Source organism: Mustela lutreola, chromosome 2 (assembly GCF_030435805.1).
Source record: "Mustela lutreola isolate mMusLut2 chromosome 2, mMusLut2.pri, whole genome shotgun sequence".
In the NCBI taxonomy this organism is placed as follows: Eukaryota; Metazoa; Chordata; class Mammalia; order Carnivora; family Mustelidae; genus Mustela; species Mustela lutreola.
Genome location: NC_081291.1, coordinates 77423292 through 77442540, shown reverse-complemented (window position 1 = coordinate 77442540; position 19249 = coordinate 77423292). Strand labels below are relative to the sequence as shown.

At 38.9% G+C, this 19249-nt stretch overlaps 1 protein-coding gene across 1 annotated transcript in view; it reads right to left on the bottom strand.

The window, feature by feature from the left end:
• GADL1 (glutamate decarboxylase like 1) overlaps nucleotides 1-19249 on the bottom strand; it is a 187303-nt gene that overhangs the window by 140869 nt on the left and 27185 nt on the right. Inside the window, exon 2 of the mRNA XM_059162397.1 lies at nucleotides 2412-2584. Coding sequence (XP_059018380.1) covers nucleotides 2412-2584 — 173 coding nt within the window. The remainder of the gene's footprint in view (nucleotides 1-2411; nucleotides 2585-19249) is intronic.

Below are 19249 nucleotides of genomic sequence, written 5' to 3'. Positions count from 1 at the left end.
GATCCCTCAAAACAATTACAAGAGTAACATCCGAGATCCCTGATTATAATAAACTATAAAAATATCATTATATTTTATGATATGATGTTATAATATACACAATACAATTTATAATATGTTATAACATGTAACAAGTACAACAAAAATGAAAAAGTTTGAAATATTGTCAGAATTATGGAAAGGTGGCACAGAGATGCAAAGTGAGCAAATGTTGTTGGAAAAATGACCCCAAAAGTCTTGCTGGATTCAGGGATGCCACAAACCTCCAAACTGTAGAAAACATGCTATTCACAAAGAACAGTAAAGTGCAATGTGGTAAAATAAGGTATTCTGATTTACACAACGTGATTAAATCTCAAATGCATTTAGCGGATGGAAAATTGCAAGACCCAGGGGGCCCCTTGTGATTGGATTCCACCTGTCTCACATTCTGGAAAAGGCAAAAAATACAAACTTAGCGAACTCGTGTAACTCTACACCCAAGAGGGAGCAAATTTTATTGGATGTAAATTATAACTCAATTTTTTAAAAATTGTCTGAGAAAGAATGTCTACAAGAGAAGACACTAGAAGTAATCATCTCAGAGTGCGGGGATGTATCTGAGTGGTGCCCTGTTGGATCTCTGACAAAGCTAGATTAAATTAATGACATAAAGTCTCCTCCTCCTTCCCCCCACCTACAGCATAGTTTTCAACCCAGCTTCAGGTGGATAGCTTGTAGGGCTAATGTATTGCAATCAACAGGGGGCATCCTGCATGACTTAAGATCTTAAGCTTCCCCTTCTTGTCTTACCTTCCATTAGTCACCTATATGAGCCTTTCTTTCTAGACACTAAGTTCCCTTTTGCAGTGCTCTTCCCATCCTTTACCTTCCTACTTTCCTTAACATACATGGATCAACGTCTCCCCGGCCATCAAAATCTTGCTTGACCTTCACATCCAACAACAAAGTTCAGAAGACCCACTCTTCTGTGAAACCCCTGAAGTCTGCCCCCATCACACACATTTATCACATTCTTACCCCTGTTCTCTTTTCCAATGAAAACCTATCCTTCCGATTAAACTATAAATTCTGTTCAAAGCTGAGCCTTTATCTTATTTGTCTTTATATCCTCCAGGGCCAAATATAATGGCTTACCCATAGCTAACACTCAATTAATATTTAATGACTGAATAAAGGCCAATTAAAAGAGAAAAAAAAAGCTTACCAGAAAAGCAGTGTGCTCCAAAGTAAAGCAGGTCCAAAATATTTCACAAGTACAGATAAGACCAGAAAATATGCAATTATAAATATATAATCAAGAAATACCATCAGATATCTTGCCTTCAATATAGGTATTCTAAGTTCACAGGACATTTCAATCTATTTTCCTATTAGTTTGTGCAAATGCGTGTGATCAAAAATTTAGAATAAATACAACTTCACATTCAAAATCTTTTTTTAAAGTGACATTTACTTTTGACTAACAGAATTGGAATAAAAATCCCTCCTCTACCTCTATTTTTTGATAATTCAATTTCGATATGAAAGATAATCAATGTAATAAAGGATAATTTTGCAATTATAAGAGACATACAGAGAACAAGTTAAAGGGCCAGAATGAAAGCCATACTGCCTGAATTTTAGTGGTAGCTCTGATATTAACATGTGATCTTGGGCAAAGTACTTGACCTCCTTGTGCCTCACTTCTTTCCTCATCCCTAAAATAGAGTTAACATATAGCCCCTGCTTCTTAGTGCTTTTGTAAGAAGTAAATACAAAAATTCATATGGAGTAATTTTGACAACATCACCTGACACATAGTAAGTACTCTTAAGAGTAGAATTCACTAGTAATAATTACGGTATCAGTTTGAAGCTGAACTTGAGCCTAACTCTGAGTCTTAGAACCAGCAACTGATGCCAGTCAGAAGTCAGACTTAACAATCCAGATTTTCTAGGCTAAGCACAGACCAGCTCCTGGAAGGATCCTCAGATAAACTTAAAATCTTTTCATACACTTTTTGACATTAAGCTTATTTTTTCCTAGAAACAAAAAGAAGGCTCCCAAGAAGATGGAGAGCAGAGTATGTTCCAGAGAGTGTATACATCAAGATCCTCCAGTTATCTATAACCTCTATGGTTATAAGGCAGAAGACTCCATCCTTGTGCTTTATGCTCTCAAGGCCTGAGGTCTCAGCCAATCTCCCAACAAGTGATGGCTGGCAAAGTTAATAGCCAATGCCTCCAGGAAATGAGATACTGGGTGGGGGGTAAGGGGCACCTTCTTTGGTAGCTGGGATCCCCTTGAAACAAAAGTACAGAGGTCATAATAACATGAGCTTCCCATTTCCCTTACATCAAACCATCAGATTTGGAAAGAACCATCTTTCCCATTCCAGGGGTTTCTCATAGATTGTCTTTTACTTTTACCTTCTCACTGACATCTGTAGCCTTCAAAACCACCTCTTCCATTATTAGCCTACAGGCCTCTTCAACAAACTTTTCTCCTGCTCTTGCATCTGTCGTGGGGCCATTCAGTACAACCCCATCCACAAGAACAGCACTCTTCTTACTTGGAATCATGTCTTGTGGATGCATATCTCCTGGAAGCACACAGAAAAATCACATTTGAGACATAACCTAATTAGATCACAACAAAACACAATACAACAAAACACAAAGGGAGGCAGGACCATTATCCCAGCTACAAATGGCCTATCTTCTTTTAATACATTTGGGGCATTGAAGCTGACAGTTGTTTCTGGTTTCCAATGGCATCGTAGAGTTAAGGAAAGAAAGTTTTATTTAACATTCCTGTAGAATCTTGTTTGACATCAGCAAGTGTGGAAGAGCTCAAGAAATGTAAATTCAACCCATTTTACTTGCTCTTCCAAATACCTTTCAAACACATGCACAGAAAGATCTTTGTAGACACGAGCTCATGTCTGTTTTGTGCACACACACTCTTTTGAATTTGCTAAGGATTGCCATATATTTACTTTGTAGGAATATGTCATTCCTAAAGAAGAAGTTATTAACATATCACCTCTCTTCATTTTACATTTTAAGCCCATGTTTAAATGACCCTTTATATCAAAGACACTGCCTTGTCCCTGAGATCCCCTCCGTCCATGTACTCAGACACTCTCTTATGAATGGAGAATAAAAGAAAGTGAATTGAGTGATAGTTGGTGTATCCACATTTGATGCCCTCAAACTTGCAGCCTAGGCACAGACAGAAGGATGGAACAGAACATCTTCAGGAGTATGCAATTGCCACTCAGTAACTAAAGGTTAAAAGTCAACATGGAAATCTATATCTGAGAAGAAAGGTTACTGCCTGCTCAAAATAGCCTTCCCCAAAAATAATTCTGGCAACTGAATCCAAATATTCCACCAATATCTGCTACAAGCTTGGATTCAATTTTATTCTTTCTCAAATCAGTGTCTCTCCCTCTCTCTTCCCTATAAGGTATATACATATTTACTGGGTTGTGGAAATGTACAGAAACAGTTTTTAAAACTATCTTTCTTTTCTAAAAAAAAAAAAAAAGATTTTATTTATTTATTTGACAGAGAAAGACACAGTCAAAGAGGGACCACAAGCAGGGGAAGTGGGAGAGAGAGAAGCAGGTTTTCCATTGAGAAGGTAGCCCAACATGGGGCTCGATCCCAGGACCCTGGGATCATGACCTGAGCTGAAGGCAGGTGCTTAACCAACTAAGCCACCCAGGTTCTCCTTACTTATATTTTTTAAATCTACCTTAAATATGCCAATGGTCCATAGGTATTTCAAATATTTTTATGCTTACCAAGGGCTCTAGCAGTATTAACATTTATTATGCCCTATGTCTGTCTTTTCCTCAGAGGAATACATTTTGGTAAAATTCTGTGGCTTTATAAACCTTTTATTTCTATTATTGGTGAACTCAAATGGTATCCATGGAGGCAGATAAAATATGGCACAGGCTGATTCCCCAATTCGGGAAAGATAGGCTCTGCAACGAAGGATCAATCCTTTATCCTCACCCTGAAGGCTGAACCATCCAGAGCTCCAGTGATAAATTTTAGTTCCATCCTTCACTTTTACTTATCTTTCACTTGAAAGGATGCCTTCAACATGGTTTGGGGCCAAATGGTGAAGCCTTGGAATCGAGCTTTTAGATGGAAAGGCTGTACACCTAGAGGCACTTTCCTCCCCCAAATTTTAATCCTAAAAATAAGCTTGAAAAAGAGGGCAATTATTCAGGGAACCCTGGTTATGTCAGTAGTCTGTGCTATTATTAGGCACACAGAAAAAGTTAGGTTTCTTAACCTCATTAGTAGAATTTCAAGGTTTTATTGTTCAGGGAATAGCAGCCACTCTCTTGCTCTCTCAGAATCAATCTCTCTCTCTCTCTCTCTCTCTCTCACTCACACTAAAAAATGTCAAACACCCACTTGCAACCAGAAAAGAAGTAAAATTGAAATTTAAGTCATCTTTCTCTCCACAGCAATCAATTTAAGAAATTCCCATATTTCATGCAATTATCTATGAAAAAAATACAATAAAAAAATGAAGAATTGGATATAGATAGTGCCTCTTCCTCATAGATATCTTTTATTTCTATTGCCAGATGTGAAAATATGCCTCTTTCTCCCCCTGTCTTTTCCCGGGTTGGAAAAGATCCTCTGGAGACTGTATAGTAGGCCATACTCTGACCTTCTGAGATGCATACCCAGGACTTCCAATTTAACCACTAGATTACTTAACCGCTGGGTTAATAATGAAGTTTTTCAATGGGAAGAATCTTCCATGAAGGATATATCCAGAATCTATTTTTCATGACCCACTCCCCAACTGCCTTAGTCCAAACCAGCATCAAATGCTTGGGTTAGTGCAGTAGTCTCCCAACTAACCCCCTACCACCACACACACACAAACAGCTCCCACTCTTGTCCTGCATGCTGTGTGGACTGTGCTCAACATTATAGCTCCTATGTACCTTCAAAGAGATAAGTCAGTTCACAGGATGACTTAAACTATCCAATGGCTCTTTATCTCATCACACAAAAACTCAAAGTCATAATGAGCTCAAGACCCTAAATGACCCCTGTCCCCATGATCTGTTGGACATCAAACCTCAACTCTTATCACTGTCCTCCAAGCTCATGAAGTCTTATCCACTTTGGTTTCTTCACTACTCGTCACTCTTTCTTAAACATGAGCTTCTCAAAGAGGCCTCCTTGACAATCTTATTTCAAACCATAACCCCTTCTCACCCCACCTTCTTACTCTGCTTTATATGACTCAAAACCAGTGACCACCATGTGACAGATCATATACACTTCCCATTTACTTGTCTGATCATCTGTCTCTCCAGTAGAGGTTTGGATCTCTAAGAGTGTAAGCTTGTGTCTGTGGGTTTCACTTTTGTAGCACCCAGAAAGTGACCGACAGCTTATAGGAGTTTCATACAAATGCGTTGGCTACTAAATAAAAGAAGCCCTCCCTGGTCCTTTAACCAACCAGTGATGATGTCCCCCCTTTTCCAAGATGCTCTTGCAGCTTACCTGACCTAACTGAGCAGGAGAAACATTTAGCTAGGGATGGGCTAGATGTAGAGTACAGTTCACACAATTCATGGCCTAAGAAGATGCTGTAGGGACCAGAAGAACCCGGGAACAGGGTCAACAGGCAAAGCCGAGTTGTGGTCTCTGGACTGTGAAAGGAAACTGCAAATGAAGAGTCCTACTTTCCTCTCCTCTCTATACTTTTGTTGCAGCCACTGTCTTTCTATGCTCTCTCCTTCCCTTTCTGGTAGGCACTTGACCTCTGAAAGTCAGCCCGTGCAGCCTCACCCTGGGAACCACACTTCCAAGTGTGAAAGGCAGCTGACCTCTAAACTCTTGGACTTCTGAATTTCCACCAATTCCTCAATCCCGTGCTTTACAAAACTCTGCATAAGCTCAACTTTTGCTTTGCTCAAAGCGGTGTACAGATTTCCTTGTTGAACAAACAATAAAATCAGCTTCAAACTGTTTCACATACTGAGCAGTGCCCTCTTCCTTTCGCATAGGACTAAGTGAGTTAACAAAGGCAAAGACTTAAAGCATTGTCTGCTACATAGTGGGCACTTAGTAAATGTTATTAACATTAGCTAACTCAATACATTTTAGTTGGCAGTAATGAGAAATCAGCACTAATTATTAAATACATGAATGCACAGAGCATTAAGTGAAACTCAGTAGAAAGGGAGTTCTCCTCAGAGTGGCCAAATGACCTGGGTAATGAACTCTAGACCAAGGGGCCAGTGAGTTCCTCCCTGTGGAAGACTCAAAAGAGGGGTCATGGTGTAGAGAACTGCCCCTGTGAAGGGAGCAAAACTTCCTGCCATGATGTTCAGGACATAAGATGGTGGTCAAGGAGTTCAGCCCCCACTGGGTGGACAGTTGTCTAGACCTCTTTCCTTGTCACTTTCCATCTTACACAGTGGTTTCTATGCAAAGGCCTTATTTTTTGCACCAGACTCTAAAGTCCTCCAGGAAAAGGATGCCTGTCTTATTTTTCTGGACATCCCAGAAATCTGTTAGGCAGCTGGCATGGGTAGGCACTCAACAATTCTGAGGACCTCCTGGCTAACAGTAGAGGTATCTGGGAACTCATCCTATCTACCCCCTTCACAGAATCCAAAGACCCCTACACTACCCAGTGGCCAAGATGTCAGGTAAGCTGAGTTCTAGTCTCACTTCTCCCAAGCTCCTTGATCCTGGGATAAAACAACCTCTCTGTGCCTCAATTTCCTTATCCATAAAATAGGAGACAATTAAAGAAAAGTGCTGGGCTGGCTGCCAGAAAATCTTTAGGAAAGCCGAGTAAGATTCAGATTTCTGAATTGGTACTAAAGATTTTATTCAGGCTGGGGTCCCGAATCTGGAAATCAGCATGAGCTCTAACTTACACCAACAGTACTGAAATACACTGACATGCAGTTGGACTTAGGATTCACTGTTCTGGGTGACCCCCTAAGGTCCTCTCAAACTCTAATATCTTCAGTTGTCAAGGCTTTCCCTCCCCTTTTCCTACTTAGGCATTCATTTCAACAAGCATATAACAATCACCTACCATGTGCCACACATCAGTTTGGGGCCAAACAGATGAAGTGGGTCATGTCCTCAGGAATATCAGGATCTCAAAATTTACAGCAACACAAGACATGTCTACAAACTCTGTTCCAGAATCTGCCCTCAAAGTTTTATAGATTTAACACATTTGATTGTCACAAAAACTCCAGTTAGTTACTTGGTGTTATGGTTGAGGAAATGGAGACACAGAGGCTGGAAATGGCTTGCCCAATGTCACAGAGCTAGCAGGTAGTGAAGCCAGGGTAAATAACACTGAAGTTCTCTGAAGGAACAATATGATGCTACTTGCAGGCATCTACAGTTTCTTTTTTTTTTTTTTTTTTTTTTTTTTGACAGAGAGAGAGAGAAAGAGAGATCACAAGTAGGCAGAGAGGCAGGCAGAGAGAGAGAGAGAGAGAGAGGAGGAAAGAGGCTCACCACTGAGCAGAAAGCCCTATATGGGGCTCGATCCCAGGACCCTGGGATCACGACCTGAGCCGAAAGCAGAGGCTTTAACCCACTGAGCCACCCAGGTGCCCCGCATCTACAGTTTCTAAAGCCATATTACGGAGGTAATAATGACCACGAGATGAAGTAGACTCAATTCCTATCCTTAGTAATGGACAGCCTCGGGGGACTGAATAAGCACGCTAGAAGGCAGCAGGTGCCAAGTGCCATGAGAAGGACACTAATAAGATGTTTGAAACATAAACAGTGCAGACATTTGGGGTTAAGGCTTAGGGTCATAGAAAAAGTTCACTAATGAGGGAAAACTTCTAAATTAGAAGACTTATCATCTCTTTGAATATCTGTAATAATGAATAATAATACTTCTTAAACTTCTTCACTTAAATAGTGCTCCACTGAAAACTGGAATGGTCACAAAAATTCTCCTTACAGTGACTTCAAATAGGCATTTATGTCATGTCCACAGACTTTGCAGCAAATGAGTAGAGAGTGAAAGTCTAATTTGTCGTACACAGGACTCTAGGTCAAATATGGGAAAACTTCTATCAACTCTCTCAATCCCCCTCTCAATCTCTCTCTCTCTCTCTTTTTTCCTAGTTATAATTGCTCCAGTTTCTTAATGGTTTCTGATTAAAAACCATGGTCACTAGTCTAGGTCAGTTTATTTCTATCTTATAAAATGAGTCTGAGCCCAAAACTCCAGTTGTGGTATCCCCAGCTCTAAATAGAATGAATTCATATTTCCCATGCTCTGGTTACCACGCATCCATTCATCATCTAGTAGCTTAATCTTCGAAGCCAGGTAGATCCCGGCCCAAATTTTAATTGTGCTTCTGTGATTTCATCCTTGTTATTTAAGTTCCATGTGATTCAGATTTCTTATCTGATGAATGGGGAAAATAGCCATGTCTATTTTATTGAGTCATTGGAAGGGTTAAATGTGGCAAAGCATGTAAGCTGCTGAGCCAAGTGCCAGGAATAGAGTAAAGAGAACAGTAACTAGTAACTATTAATGAAACTGAATCTATATGAACTCTTTCTTGGCACCCACATTATACTGTTGGCTCAGGTAAAGTTTAGAATTAATAACCTTAGGTCTTTGTCAGAAAGTCTGACAGTTAGAACCAGGTGTCCCATCCAAGACTCTTTAATTGTTAAGAGAAAATTAGCAATAGAAAATAATGCTTGCTTCCAAAGGATAAGAAGGAGAAATGTTAGATCAAAAAAGGAACCCAGGCATCTAGGTAGGAACTAAGGAACTCTTCAAACCTTGTGAAAAAGACAGTGAGGATCAAGGGAATGAGTAGGGTCAAGACTTGGAAACCCTAGTAAGTCAGTCCAAGATAGGCATGACAATCAAAGCCTGCAAAAGAGGACAGCATTAATTAATGAATTAATAAGGGACTATTATGTGCCAAGCACCCAACCTGGTGCCTGAGGATAGAGACATTAACAATGCAGAGTCTCTGTTCTCAAGTTGCTAAACATCTGGGAAGAGAATATGTAGGGAGACAGCTGAAAGAGGAAGTTAAAGAGACACCCTTCTGTTCTGGAGTTTTCTATGTCAGGTGTCTCTTCTAACCTCAAAAAAGTGGATGCTTAATTTAGTTGAATACCTGACTGGTATTGCCAGGTACCACATTGTTTCATATCCCTTTCAAACTTCACACCATTTTAAGTCATTTTGTTGTCTTAAAAAAACAGATCAATGAGAGGGTAACTATGGGCAACCTGCAAGGGAGAAGACTAAAGGAAATAAACAAAGATTAAGAAATAACAATGATATAAGGCAGTGGGCACAAAACCTCTGAAGATTTGAGCAACAGCAAGAAATGGAGCTATTTAGTTTCTGAAACTATCTCTGTGATTCTGTAGAATCATAAAGCCTACTTATGGACTGAACAATTTCCATGGTGCAACCCACAAATATGAAGTCATAAGAGTAAAAGACAAAACTATGCTTCAGTTTTAGTCTACTGAAGATGGGTACCCCTAGGTTAAGAGGAAGGAAGGAAGGAAGGTAAAAGAGGGAGGGAGGAAGAGAAGAAGAAGGGAAAAAAGTAAGGAAAATTTAAATAATTGGTTTAGTCTCATTTTGGGGTTAAGTTCTCCTTAGTTGAAATCCATAGTGAGTTGGTACATCTTCTATTTATACTGTGTGAAGTATTTATTGAAAACTGTGTGCAAGACATTGGGGTAGACATTGTAGGTACTCCAAGATGAATCAGACACACCAATGGAGATCTCAAAATCTATTAAGGAAAATTAGACATGTTTATGAATACCTGGAATCCCATCCAGAAAGTATAAAGTGTGATGCTTGATGGTAGACAAAACACATCAAAGTCCAGAGAAGAGCTTCTGAATGTGAGAGGCAGAAAGTCCTCCTGGATTTGATGTAGTTAGGAAGACTCTTCATTCGACCATTCAGCAAATACTTACTTAGTGCCTGTCATGTTCAGGATGAACAGGAAGACGTAAATTTACATTTACTTGGAGTAAACGGGAGATGTAGTCAATAAATAGGCAAAGAGATAGCTAATTAAAATAATTGCAGACTCTAATAAATGGTCTAAAGGAAATTAACTGAATAGAAGATGGAGCAGGAGCTATATTAGACCTGGTCATCAGGAAATATTTCTGAGGAAGAGACATTTGTATCGACATGTGAAAAAGGAAGAGTGAGATGTAAAAAGATGTGGAAAGAGAATAGCGTACTAGGAAGGAAAAGAAAATGCAAATAATCTGCAAATTGGCCTCTGAAAGAAATAGAAAAAGATCCTGCAGCCTAAGTGTAAGGAAAAGAGGAAGGAAGGAATAAAGCAAGCTTTGGAAAGACTGACGGGGCAGATCAGGTAAGGGATTCTATTCTGAAAGCAATAGGAAACCTTTTAAGGGTTTTAAACAGAGGCATAACATGATCTGGTTTACATTTATAAATGATTACCCTCATTCTATGCAGAGGCCCATGTGGACATGGGATATTGCTGAGGAAGCTGGAGAGAAGTCCAGGCAACGGATAATGGTGGCTTTGATGTGGAAGATAGCAGTGGCAATGTAGTAAAGTATTACAATGTTGGGGACATTTTGATGGCAAAGCCAATAGTACTCGGTAGTGAATTGGATGTAGAGGGTCAAGAAAATGATAGAATCTAAGAGGTGGGTTTGGCACCTGAGTCACCAGGTAAATGGTGGAGCTCTACCCTGTTATGGGGACCACTGAAAAACAGCAAAATAGGCCAAGAATATGGTGGGGCTGGCATGAAAAATTAAGGTATTTGATTAGCAGGAACCGGTTATGATGGGGTAGAAATGAAGATCACGGCCAAAACATTCATATAAAAAAGCAACATAAACTAGGCAAAAAATAAAAAATAAAAAAATTAATGTGTATGTTAGTGACCAGGAAATCTTGATAATTTGTTTGTCCAGGGGGCAGGGATGTGTAAATGGGAGGAGTGTTGGGAGGGTGGCATGGGGAACGATCTTACAGTAACTTGAATAGAACGTGAAAAATTTAGGTGTTACTTGGTGGGCATTAGGAAGACATTTTGAACATCAAATGGTATGGGAAGAGAGCTTTTGAAAAATTTAGGGGATAGAGGTGTAAAGGTCAGATGGGAGATCAAGAGTTGGAGGTGCAGAGATATGATGGCGGTAATCCAGGCCAGGGAGAGAGGGAACATGAACTAGATCGTAAACAGGATGATAGATTTATATATTTTTTAACCTCTCCCCTACAATAGTGTTGCTTCAAACTTAAAGCCAAGAATCCCGTAGCTTTCTCATGAGCCCTACAGCTGTCCAACGATAAGGTAGTTTCTTATGCTCCAGCAAGTCTATGTTCTAGTCATCTTTGGATGAAAAGATGACAGAATAAGACAGGAAAAAATCATTTGTGTATCCATGCATCCTCTCCTGTCTTACAAACATTGGCGAACATATAACATTTCTTGGAGGTGACATTTTCCCATCACCCAGGATTTTGTTTTATGAGATCCTGTGTGTTAGCATCTGGGATGCTAGGCAAATTATTCAGACACTGCTGAGACACTAAGGCACCCCCTTTAATGAAAGAGTTCAGACCTTAACACCATCCATTTTCTGAGAAGACAAGTTCCTCACAAGGGAGTCTCTAAAGCACTTTAAAAAAAAAAATCTGTCAGAGCCTGTCAATGGCCAATAAATGCATGATGTACCACAAATCCTATCTCTCATCTATCTACTTATCATTTAATTTTTTTCTAGATAGAGTTTAGAATGTGCAGTGTACAACCTGCACAACTGTAAGCATCAGTCCTGGCTGTTCTGCTCCTCAAACAGGCCTTGGTTGGTGGTTACGTTTTTGTTTGTTTTCTTTTTGTCTTTTGACCCCCTTCACCCATTTCTCCCACACTGACTCCCCATCTCAGGCAACCACCAATCTGTTCTCTGCTTCTATGAGCCTGTGTGTGTGTGTGTGTGTGTGTGTGTTTTAGATTCTGTATATGAGAAATCATAGAATATTTGTCTTTCTCTGTCTTATTTCACTTAGCATAATGGTCTTGAGGTCCAACAGCGTTGCTTCAGATGGCAAGATTTCATTATTTCTTATGGCTGAATGATGTTCCACTACATCACTACATATGTATGTATATATATGCATGACATACAGATACCACAATTTTTTATCCATTCGTCCATCAATAAGCATTTGGGCTGCTTACATATCTTGGCTACTATAAATAATGCTGCAATAAGCATAGGGATGCACATATTCTTTCCAAGCCACTGGTTTCATTTTCTTCAGAGAAGTACCCAAAAGTGGAACCATTGGATCATGTGATAGTTCTATTGTTAATTTTTTAAGGTATCTCCATACTGTTTTCCAAGTGGCAGTACCAATTTGCATTCCCAACAGTGCACAAACATTCCTTTTTCTCCACATCCTCACCAACATTTGTTATTTCTAGTCTTTTTGATACTAGCCACTCTAACAAGTGTGAAGTGATATCTCAGTGAGATTTTGGTTTGCATTTCTCTGATGATTATTGATGCTGAGCTTCTTTTCATGTGCTTGTTGGCTGTCTGTATGTCTTCTTTGGAAAAATGTCTGTTCAGATCTTCTGTTCATTTTTTAATCAGATTGTTTAATCTGATTGTTTGCTTCTTTGCTATCGAGTTATGTGTTTTTTATATATTTTAGATATTAGCTCCTTATCAGATATACAGTTTGCAAATATATTCTCCTGTTCAGCGGGTTACTCTTTCATTTTGCCAATGATTTCCTTTGCTGTGCAAACTTTTACTTATATTTACTTTCATTGCTCTTAGTTTTTGTTTTCAGATGATTTAAAAAAATCATCTCGAAGACTTACGTTAAAGAGCTTAGGGCCTTTGTTTTTTCTAAGAATGTTATGGTTTCAGGCCTTATGTTCAAATTTTTAATCCATTTTGAGTTAATTTTTGTGTATGCTATAAGATAGTACTTGAGTTTCATTCTTTTGCATGAGATTATTTAGTTTTCCCTATTCCTTTTATTAAAGCAACTGCCCTTTCCACATTGTATATTCTTGGTTCCTTTGTCATAAATTAATTGACTATATATGTGTGAGTTTATTTCTGGTCTCTGTTCTGTTCCATTGATCTATGCATCTGTTTTTGTTGTTGTTGTTGTTTTTAGATTTTATTTATTTATTTGAAAGAGAGAAAGAATGAACAGAAGCAGGGAGAGTGGCAGGCAGAGGGAAAGGGAGAAGTAGGCTCTCTGCTGAGCAGAGAACAGGACGTGAGGCTCAAGCCGAGGACTCTGGGATCATGACCTTAGCTAAAGGCAGATAGATGCTTAACCAGTTGAGTGACAAGTGCTCCTATGTGTCTGTTTTCATGCCAATAGTATACTGTTTTGATTATGATAGCTTTGTAATGTAGTTCGAAATCATGGAACATGATGCTTCCAGCTTTGTTCTTTCTCAAAGTTGCCTTGGCTTTTAGGGGTGTGTGTGTGTGTGTGTGTGTGTGTGTGTGTGTGTTCCCCTACAAATTTTATGATTATTTGTTCTATTTTTTTAGAAATACACCATTAGAATTTTGATAGTAATTGCATTGAATCTGTACATTGTTTTGGGTAGTATGGACATTTTAACAATATTAATTCTTCCAACCCATGAACATGGAATATACTGCATTTATTTGTGTCTTCTTCAATTTTTTTCTTAATGTCTTATAGTTTTCAATATATATGTCTTTCACTCACTAGGTTAAATTTACCCCTATGTATTTTATTCCTTTTTGATGAAGTTGTAAATGGAATTGTTTTCTCTTTCTGATGGTTTTTTATTATTATGTAGAAATTCAGCATATTTTGTGTATTGATGTTTTATCTTGCAACTTTACTAAATTCATTTATAAGTTCTAACAACTTTTTGATGAAATCTTTAAGGTTTTTTATTTATATTATCAAGTAATCTGTAAATAGTGACTTCTCCTTTTTCAATTCAGATGTCTGTTATTTATTTATTTATTTATTTATTTAGCCTACTGTCTCTGGCTATGAACTCTTAATACTATGTTGAATAAAAGCAGTAAGAGTAAGCATCCTTGTCTTTTTCTTGATCTTGGAAGAAAGGCTTTCTACCTTTGAGGATGATATTAGTTGTGGGCTTGTCATTTATGGCTTTTATGATGTTGAAGTTTATGACTTTTATACCTGCTTTGTTGATATTGAATATTGGATAATGGGTGTTGATATTTATTTTAATTTCAGGAAGGTTTTCCTTTCACTGAAAGGAAAGGCCAGGAATTGGTTAAACTTCTGATATTTTCCGGAGAGTAGGTTTTCCAGAGTCATTTTTTCCTATTGTTTGAGTAAACATTACTTGATAATCTATATCTGCTGCTATTGTATGTCTTAGCTTGTCATATGGATAGGGAGCTCTTGAAACTACCCCCACCTACCCACCATCCCAGCTCTAAAACTTAGGAACTTTTCTGATGGGTACAACTTTACCTTGCAAGGACTTGAATGTAGACAGACTCTATGAGAAAACTGAATTTGTCATACCCACATAGTAAATTTCAGAGCCATTTTTCAGCTCCAGGCTAGAGAACTTGGCTATGGAGGATATGCTTTCGTTTGGCTCAGTAGGAGCTACAGCACCAAGGTGCAATATATTCCCCAGGAGCTGTTCTCACTGTGTGTCCCCTCTCCTTCATTAGCCACTGCCACCCTCGTAGTCACAGTTTGTGCCATCATTTTTCCCCTGTGCCACCTTGGCTCCTTGTCCTCTCTGACTCTCTGTCTTGCTTCTTGTCTACATATATTTATGAAACATCAGATTTGACTCCTTGCTTTGTCAATGTCTCATGTTTCCTGAGATAAGACTGAGTAGCAAGAATATCCATTTTTAGTCTGATTGTTTGCTTAGGGCATTTTGGGACTAACAAGCATCCCAACTTGGACCACCCTTCCCACCAGACATGGTCTTGGCATGACTGCCAATTAAGGTTGTGCTCTTTTGTGGGTATCTCAGGTACCTAAAGTAGCAGGAATTTTAGATGCCCAGAGTTGCCTTAGTTTCTTTTTTTTAAGATTTTATTTATTTATTTGACAGAGAGAGATTACAAGTAGACGGAGAGGCAGGCAGAGAGAGAGAGAGAGAGTGGGAAGCAGGCTCCCGGTGAGCAGAAAGCCCAATGCGGGACTCGATCCCAGGACCCTGAGTTCATGACCTGAGCCAAAGGCAATGGTTTAACCCACTGAGCCACCCAGGTGCCCAGTTTCTGTCTTTTTGTTTTTTTTTTTTTTTTTTTTTTTTTTTTATTTTTTATTTTTTATAAACATATATTTTTTATATACATATATTTTTATCCCCAGGTCTGTGAATCACCAGGTTTACACACTTCACAGCACTCACCAAATCACATACCCTCCCCAATGTCCATAATCCCACCCCCTTCTCCCCAACCCCCTCCCCCCGGCAACCCTCAGTTTGTTTTGTGAAATTAAGAGTCACTTATGGTTTGTCTCCCTCCCAATCCCATCTTGTTTCATTTATTCTTCTACCCACTTAAGCCTCCATGTTGCATCACCACTTCCTCATATCAGGGAGATCATATGATAGTTGTCTTTCTCTGCTTGACTTATTTCGCTAAGCATGATACGCTCTAGTTCCATCCATGTTGTTGCAAATGGCAAGATTTCATTTCTTTTGATGGCTGCATAGTATTCCATTGTGTATATATACCACATCTTCTTGATCCATTCATCTGTTGATGGACATCTAGGTTCTTTCCATAGTTTGGCTATTGTGGACATTGCTGCTATAAACATTCGGGTGCATGTGTCCCTTTGGATCACTACATTTGTATCTTTAGGGTAAATACCCAATAGTGCAATTGCTGGGTCATAGGGCAGTTCTATTTTCAACATTTTGAGGAACCTCCATGCTGTTTTCCAGAGTGGCTGCACCAGCTTGCATTCCCACCAACAGTGTAGGAGGGTTCCCCTTTCTCCGCATCCTCGCCAGCATCTGTCATTTCCTGACTTGTTGATTTTAGCCATTCTGACTGGTGTGAGGTGATATCTCATTGTGGTTTTGATTTGTATTTCCCTGATGCCAAGTGATATGGAGCACTTTTTCATGTGTCTGTTGGCCATCTGGATGTCTTCTTTGCAGAAATGTCTGTTCATGTCTTCTGCCCATTTCTTGATTGGATTATTTGTTCTTTGGGTGTTGAGTTTGCTAAGTTCTTTATAGATTCTGGACACTAGTCCTTTATCTGATATGTCGTTTGCAAATATCTTCTCCCATTCTGTCAGTTGTCTTTTGATTTTGTTAACTGTTTCCTTTGCTGTGCAAAAGCTTTTGATCTTGATGAAATCCCAGTAGTTCATTTTTTCCCTTGCTTCCCTTGCCTTTTGCGTTGTTCCTAGGAAGATGTTGCTGCGGCAGAGGTCGAAGAGGTTGCTGCCCGTGTTCTCCTCAAGGATTTTGATGGATTCCTTTCGTACATTGAGGTCCTTCATCCATTTTGAGTCTATTTTTGTGTGTGGTGTAAGGAAATGGTCCAATTTCATTTTTCTGCATGTGGCTGTCCAATTTTCCCAGCACCATTTATTGAAAAGGCTGTCTTTTTTCCATTGGACATTCTTTCCTGCTTTGTCGAAGATTAGTTGACCATAGAGTTGAGGGTCTATTTCTGGGCTCTCTATTCTGTTCCATTGATCTATGTGTCTGTTTTTGTGCCAGTACCATGCTGTCTTGATGATGACAGCTTTGTAATAGAGCTTGAAGTCCGGAATTGTGATGCCACCAACGTTGGCTTTCTTTTTCAATATCCCTTTGGCTATTCGAGGTCTTTTCTGGTTCCATATAAATTTTAGAATTATTTGTTCCATTTCTTTGAAAAAGATGGATGGTACTTTGATAGGAATTGCATTAAATGTGTAGATTGCTTTAGGTAGCATAGACATTTTCACAATATTTATTCTTCCAATCCAGGAGCATGGAACATTTTTCCATTTCTTTGTGTCTTCCTCAATTTCTTTCATGAGTACTTTATAGTTTTCTGAGTATAGATTCTGTGTCTCTTTGGTTAGGTTTATTCCTAGGTATCTTATGGTTTTGGATGCAATTGTAAATGGGATTGACTCCTTAATATCTCTTTCTTCTGTCTTGCTGTTGGTGTAGAGAAATGCAACTGATTTCTGTGCATTGATTTTATATCCTGACACTTTACTGAATTCCTGTATAAGTTCTAGCAGTTTTGGAGTGGAGTCTTTTGGGTTTTCCACATATAGTATCATATCATCTGCGAAGAGTGATAATTTGACTTCTTCTTTGCCGATTTGGATGCCTTTAATTTCCTTTTGTTGTCTGATTGCTGAGGCTAGGACCTCTAGTACGATGTTGAATAGCAGTGGTGATAATGGACATCCCTGCCGTGTTCCTGACCTTAGCGGAAAAGCTTTCAGTTTTTCTCCATTGAGAATGATATTTGCGGTGGGTTTTTCATAGATGGCTTTGATGATATTGAGGTATGTGCCCTCTATCCCTACACTTTGAAGAGTTTTGATCAGGAAGGGATGTTGTACTTTGTCAAATGCTTTTTCAGCATCTATTGAGAGTATCATATGGTTCTTGTTCTTACTTTTATTGATGTGTTGTATCACATTGACTGATTTGCGGATGTTGAACCAACCTTGCAGCCCTGGAATAAATCCCACTTGGTCGTGGTGAATAATCTTTTTAATGTACTGTTGAATCCGATTGGCTAGTATTTTGTTGAGTATTTTCGCATCTGTGTTCATCAAGGATATCGGTCTATAGCTCTCTTTTTTGGTGGGATCCTTGTCTGGTTTTGGGATCAAGGTGATGCTGGCCTCATAAAATGAGTTTGGAAGTTTTCCTTCCATTTCTATTTTTTGGAACAGTTTCAGGAGAATAGGAATTAGTTCTTCTTTAAATGTTTGGTAGAATTCCCCCGGGAAGCCGTCTGGCCCTGGGCTTTTGTTTGTTTGGAGATTTTTAATGACTGTTTCAATCTCCTTACTGGTTATGGGTCTGTTCAGGCTTTCTATTTCTTCATGGTTCAGTTGTGGTAGTTTATATGTTTCTAGGAATGCATCCATTTCTTCCAGATTGTCAAATTTATTGCCGTAGAGTTGCTCATAGTATGTTCTTATAATAGTTTGTATTTCCTTGGTGTTAGTTGTGATCTCTCCTCTTTCATTCATTATTTTATTTATTTGGGTCCTTTCTCTTTTCTTTTTGATAAGTCGGGCCAGGGGTTTATCAATTTTATTAATTCTTTCAAAGAACCAGCTCCTAGTTTCGTTGATTTGTTCTATTGTTTTTTTGGTTTCTATTTCATTGATTTCTGCTCTGATCTTTATGATTTCTCTTCTCCTGCTGGGCTTAGGGTTTCTTTCTTGTTCCTTCTCCAGCTCCTTTAGGTGTAGGGTTAGGTTGTGTACCTGAGACCTTTCTTGTTTCTTGAGAAAGGCTTGTACCGCTATATATTTTCCTCTCAGGACTGCCTTTGTTGTGTCCCACAGATTTTGAACCGTTGTATTTTCATTATCATTTGTTTCCATGATTTTTTTCAATTCTTCTTTAATTTCCCGGTTGACCCATTCATTCTTTAGAAGGATACTGTTTAGTCTCCATGTATTTGGGTTCTTTCCAAACTTCCTTTTGTGGTTGAGTTCTAGCTTTAGAGCATTGTGGTCTGAAAATATGCAGGGAATGATCCCAATCTTTTGATACCGGTTGAGTCCTGATTTAGGACCGAGGATGTGATCTATTCTGGAGAATGTACCATGTGCACTAGAGAAGAATGTGTATTCTGTTGCTTTGGGATGAAATATTCTGAATATATCTGTGATGTCCATCTGGTCCAGTGTGTCATTTAAGGCCTTTATTTCCTTGCTGATCTTTTGCTTGGATGACCTGTCCATTTCAGTGAGGGGAATATTAAAGTCCCCTACTATTATTGTATTGTTGTTTATGTGTTTCTTTGATTTTGTTATTAATTGGTTTATATAGTTGGCTGCTCCCACGTTGGGGGCATAGATATTTAAAATTGTTAAATCTTCTTGTTGGACAGACCCTTTGAGTATGATATAGTGTCCTTCCTCATCTCTTATTACAGTCTTTGGCTTAAAATCTAATTGATCTGATATAAGGATTGCCACTCCTGCTTTCTTCTGATGT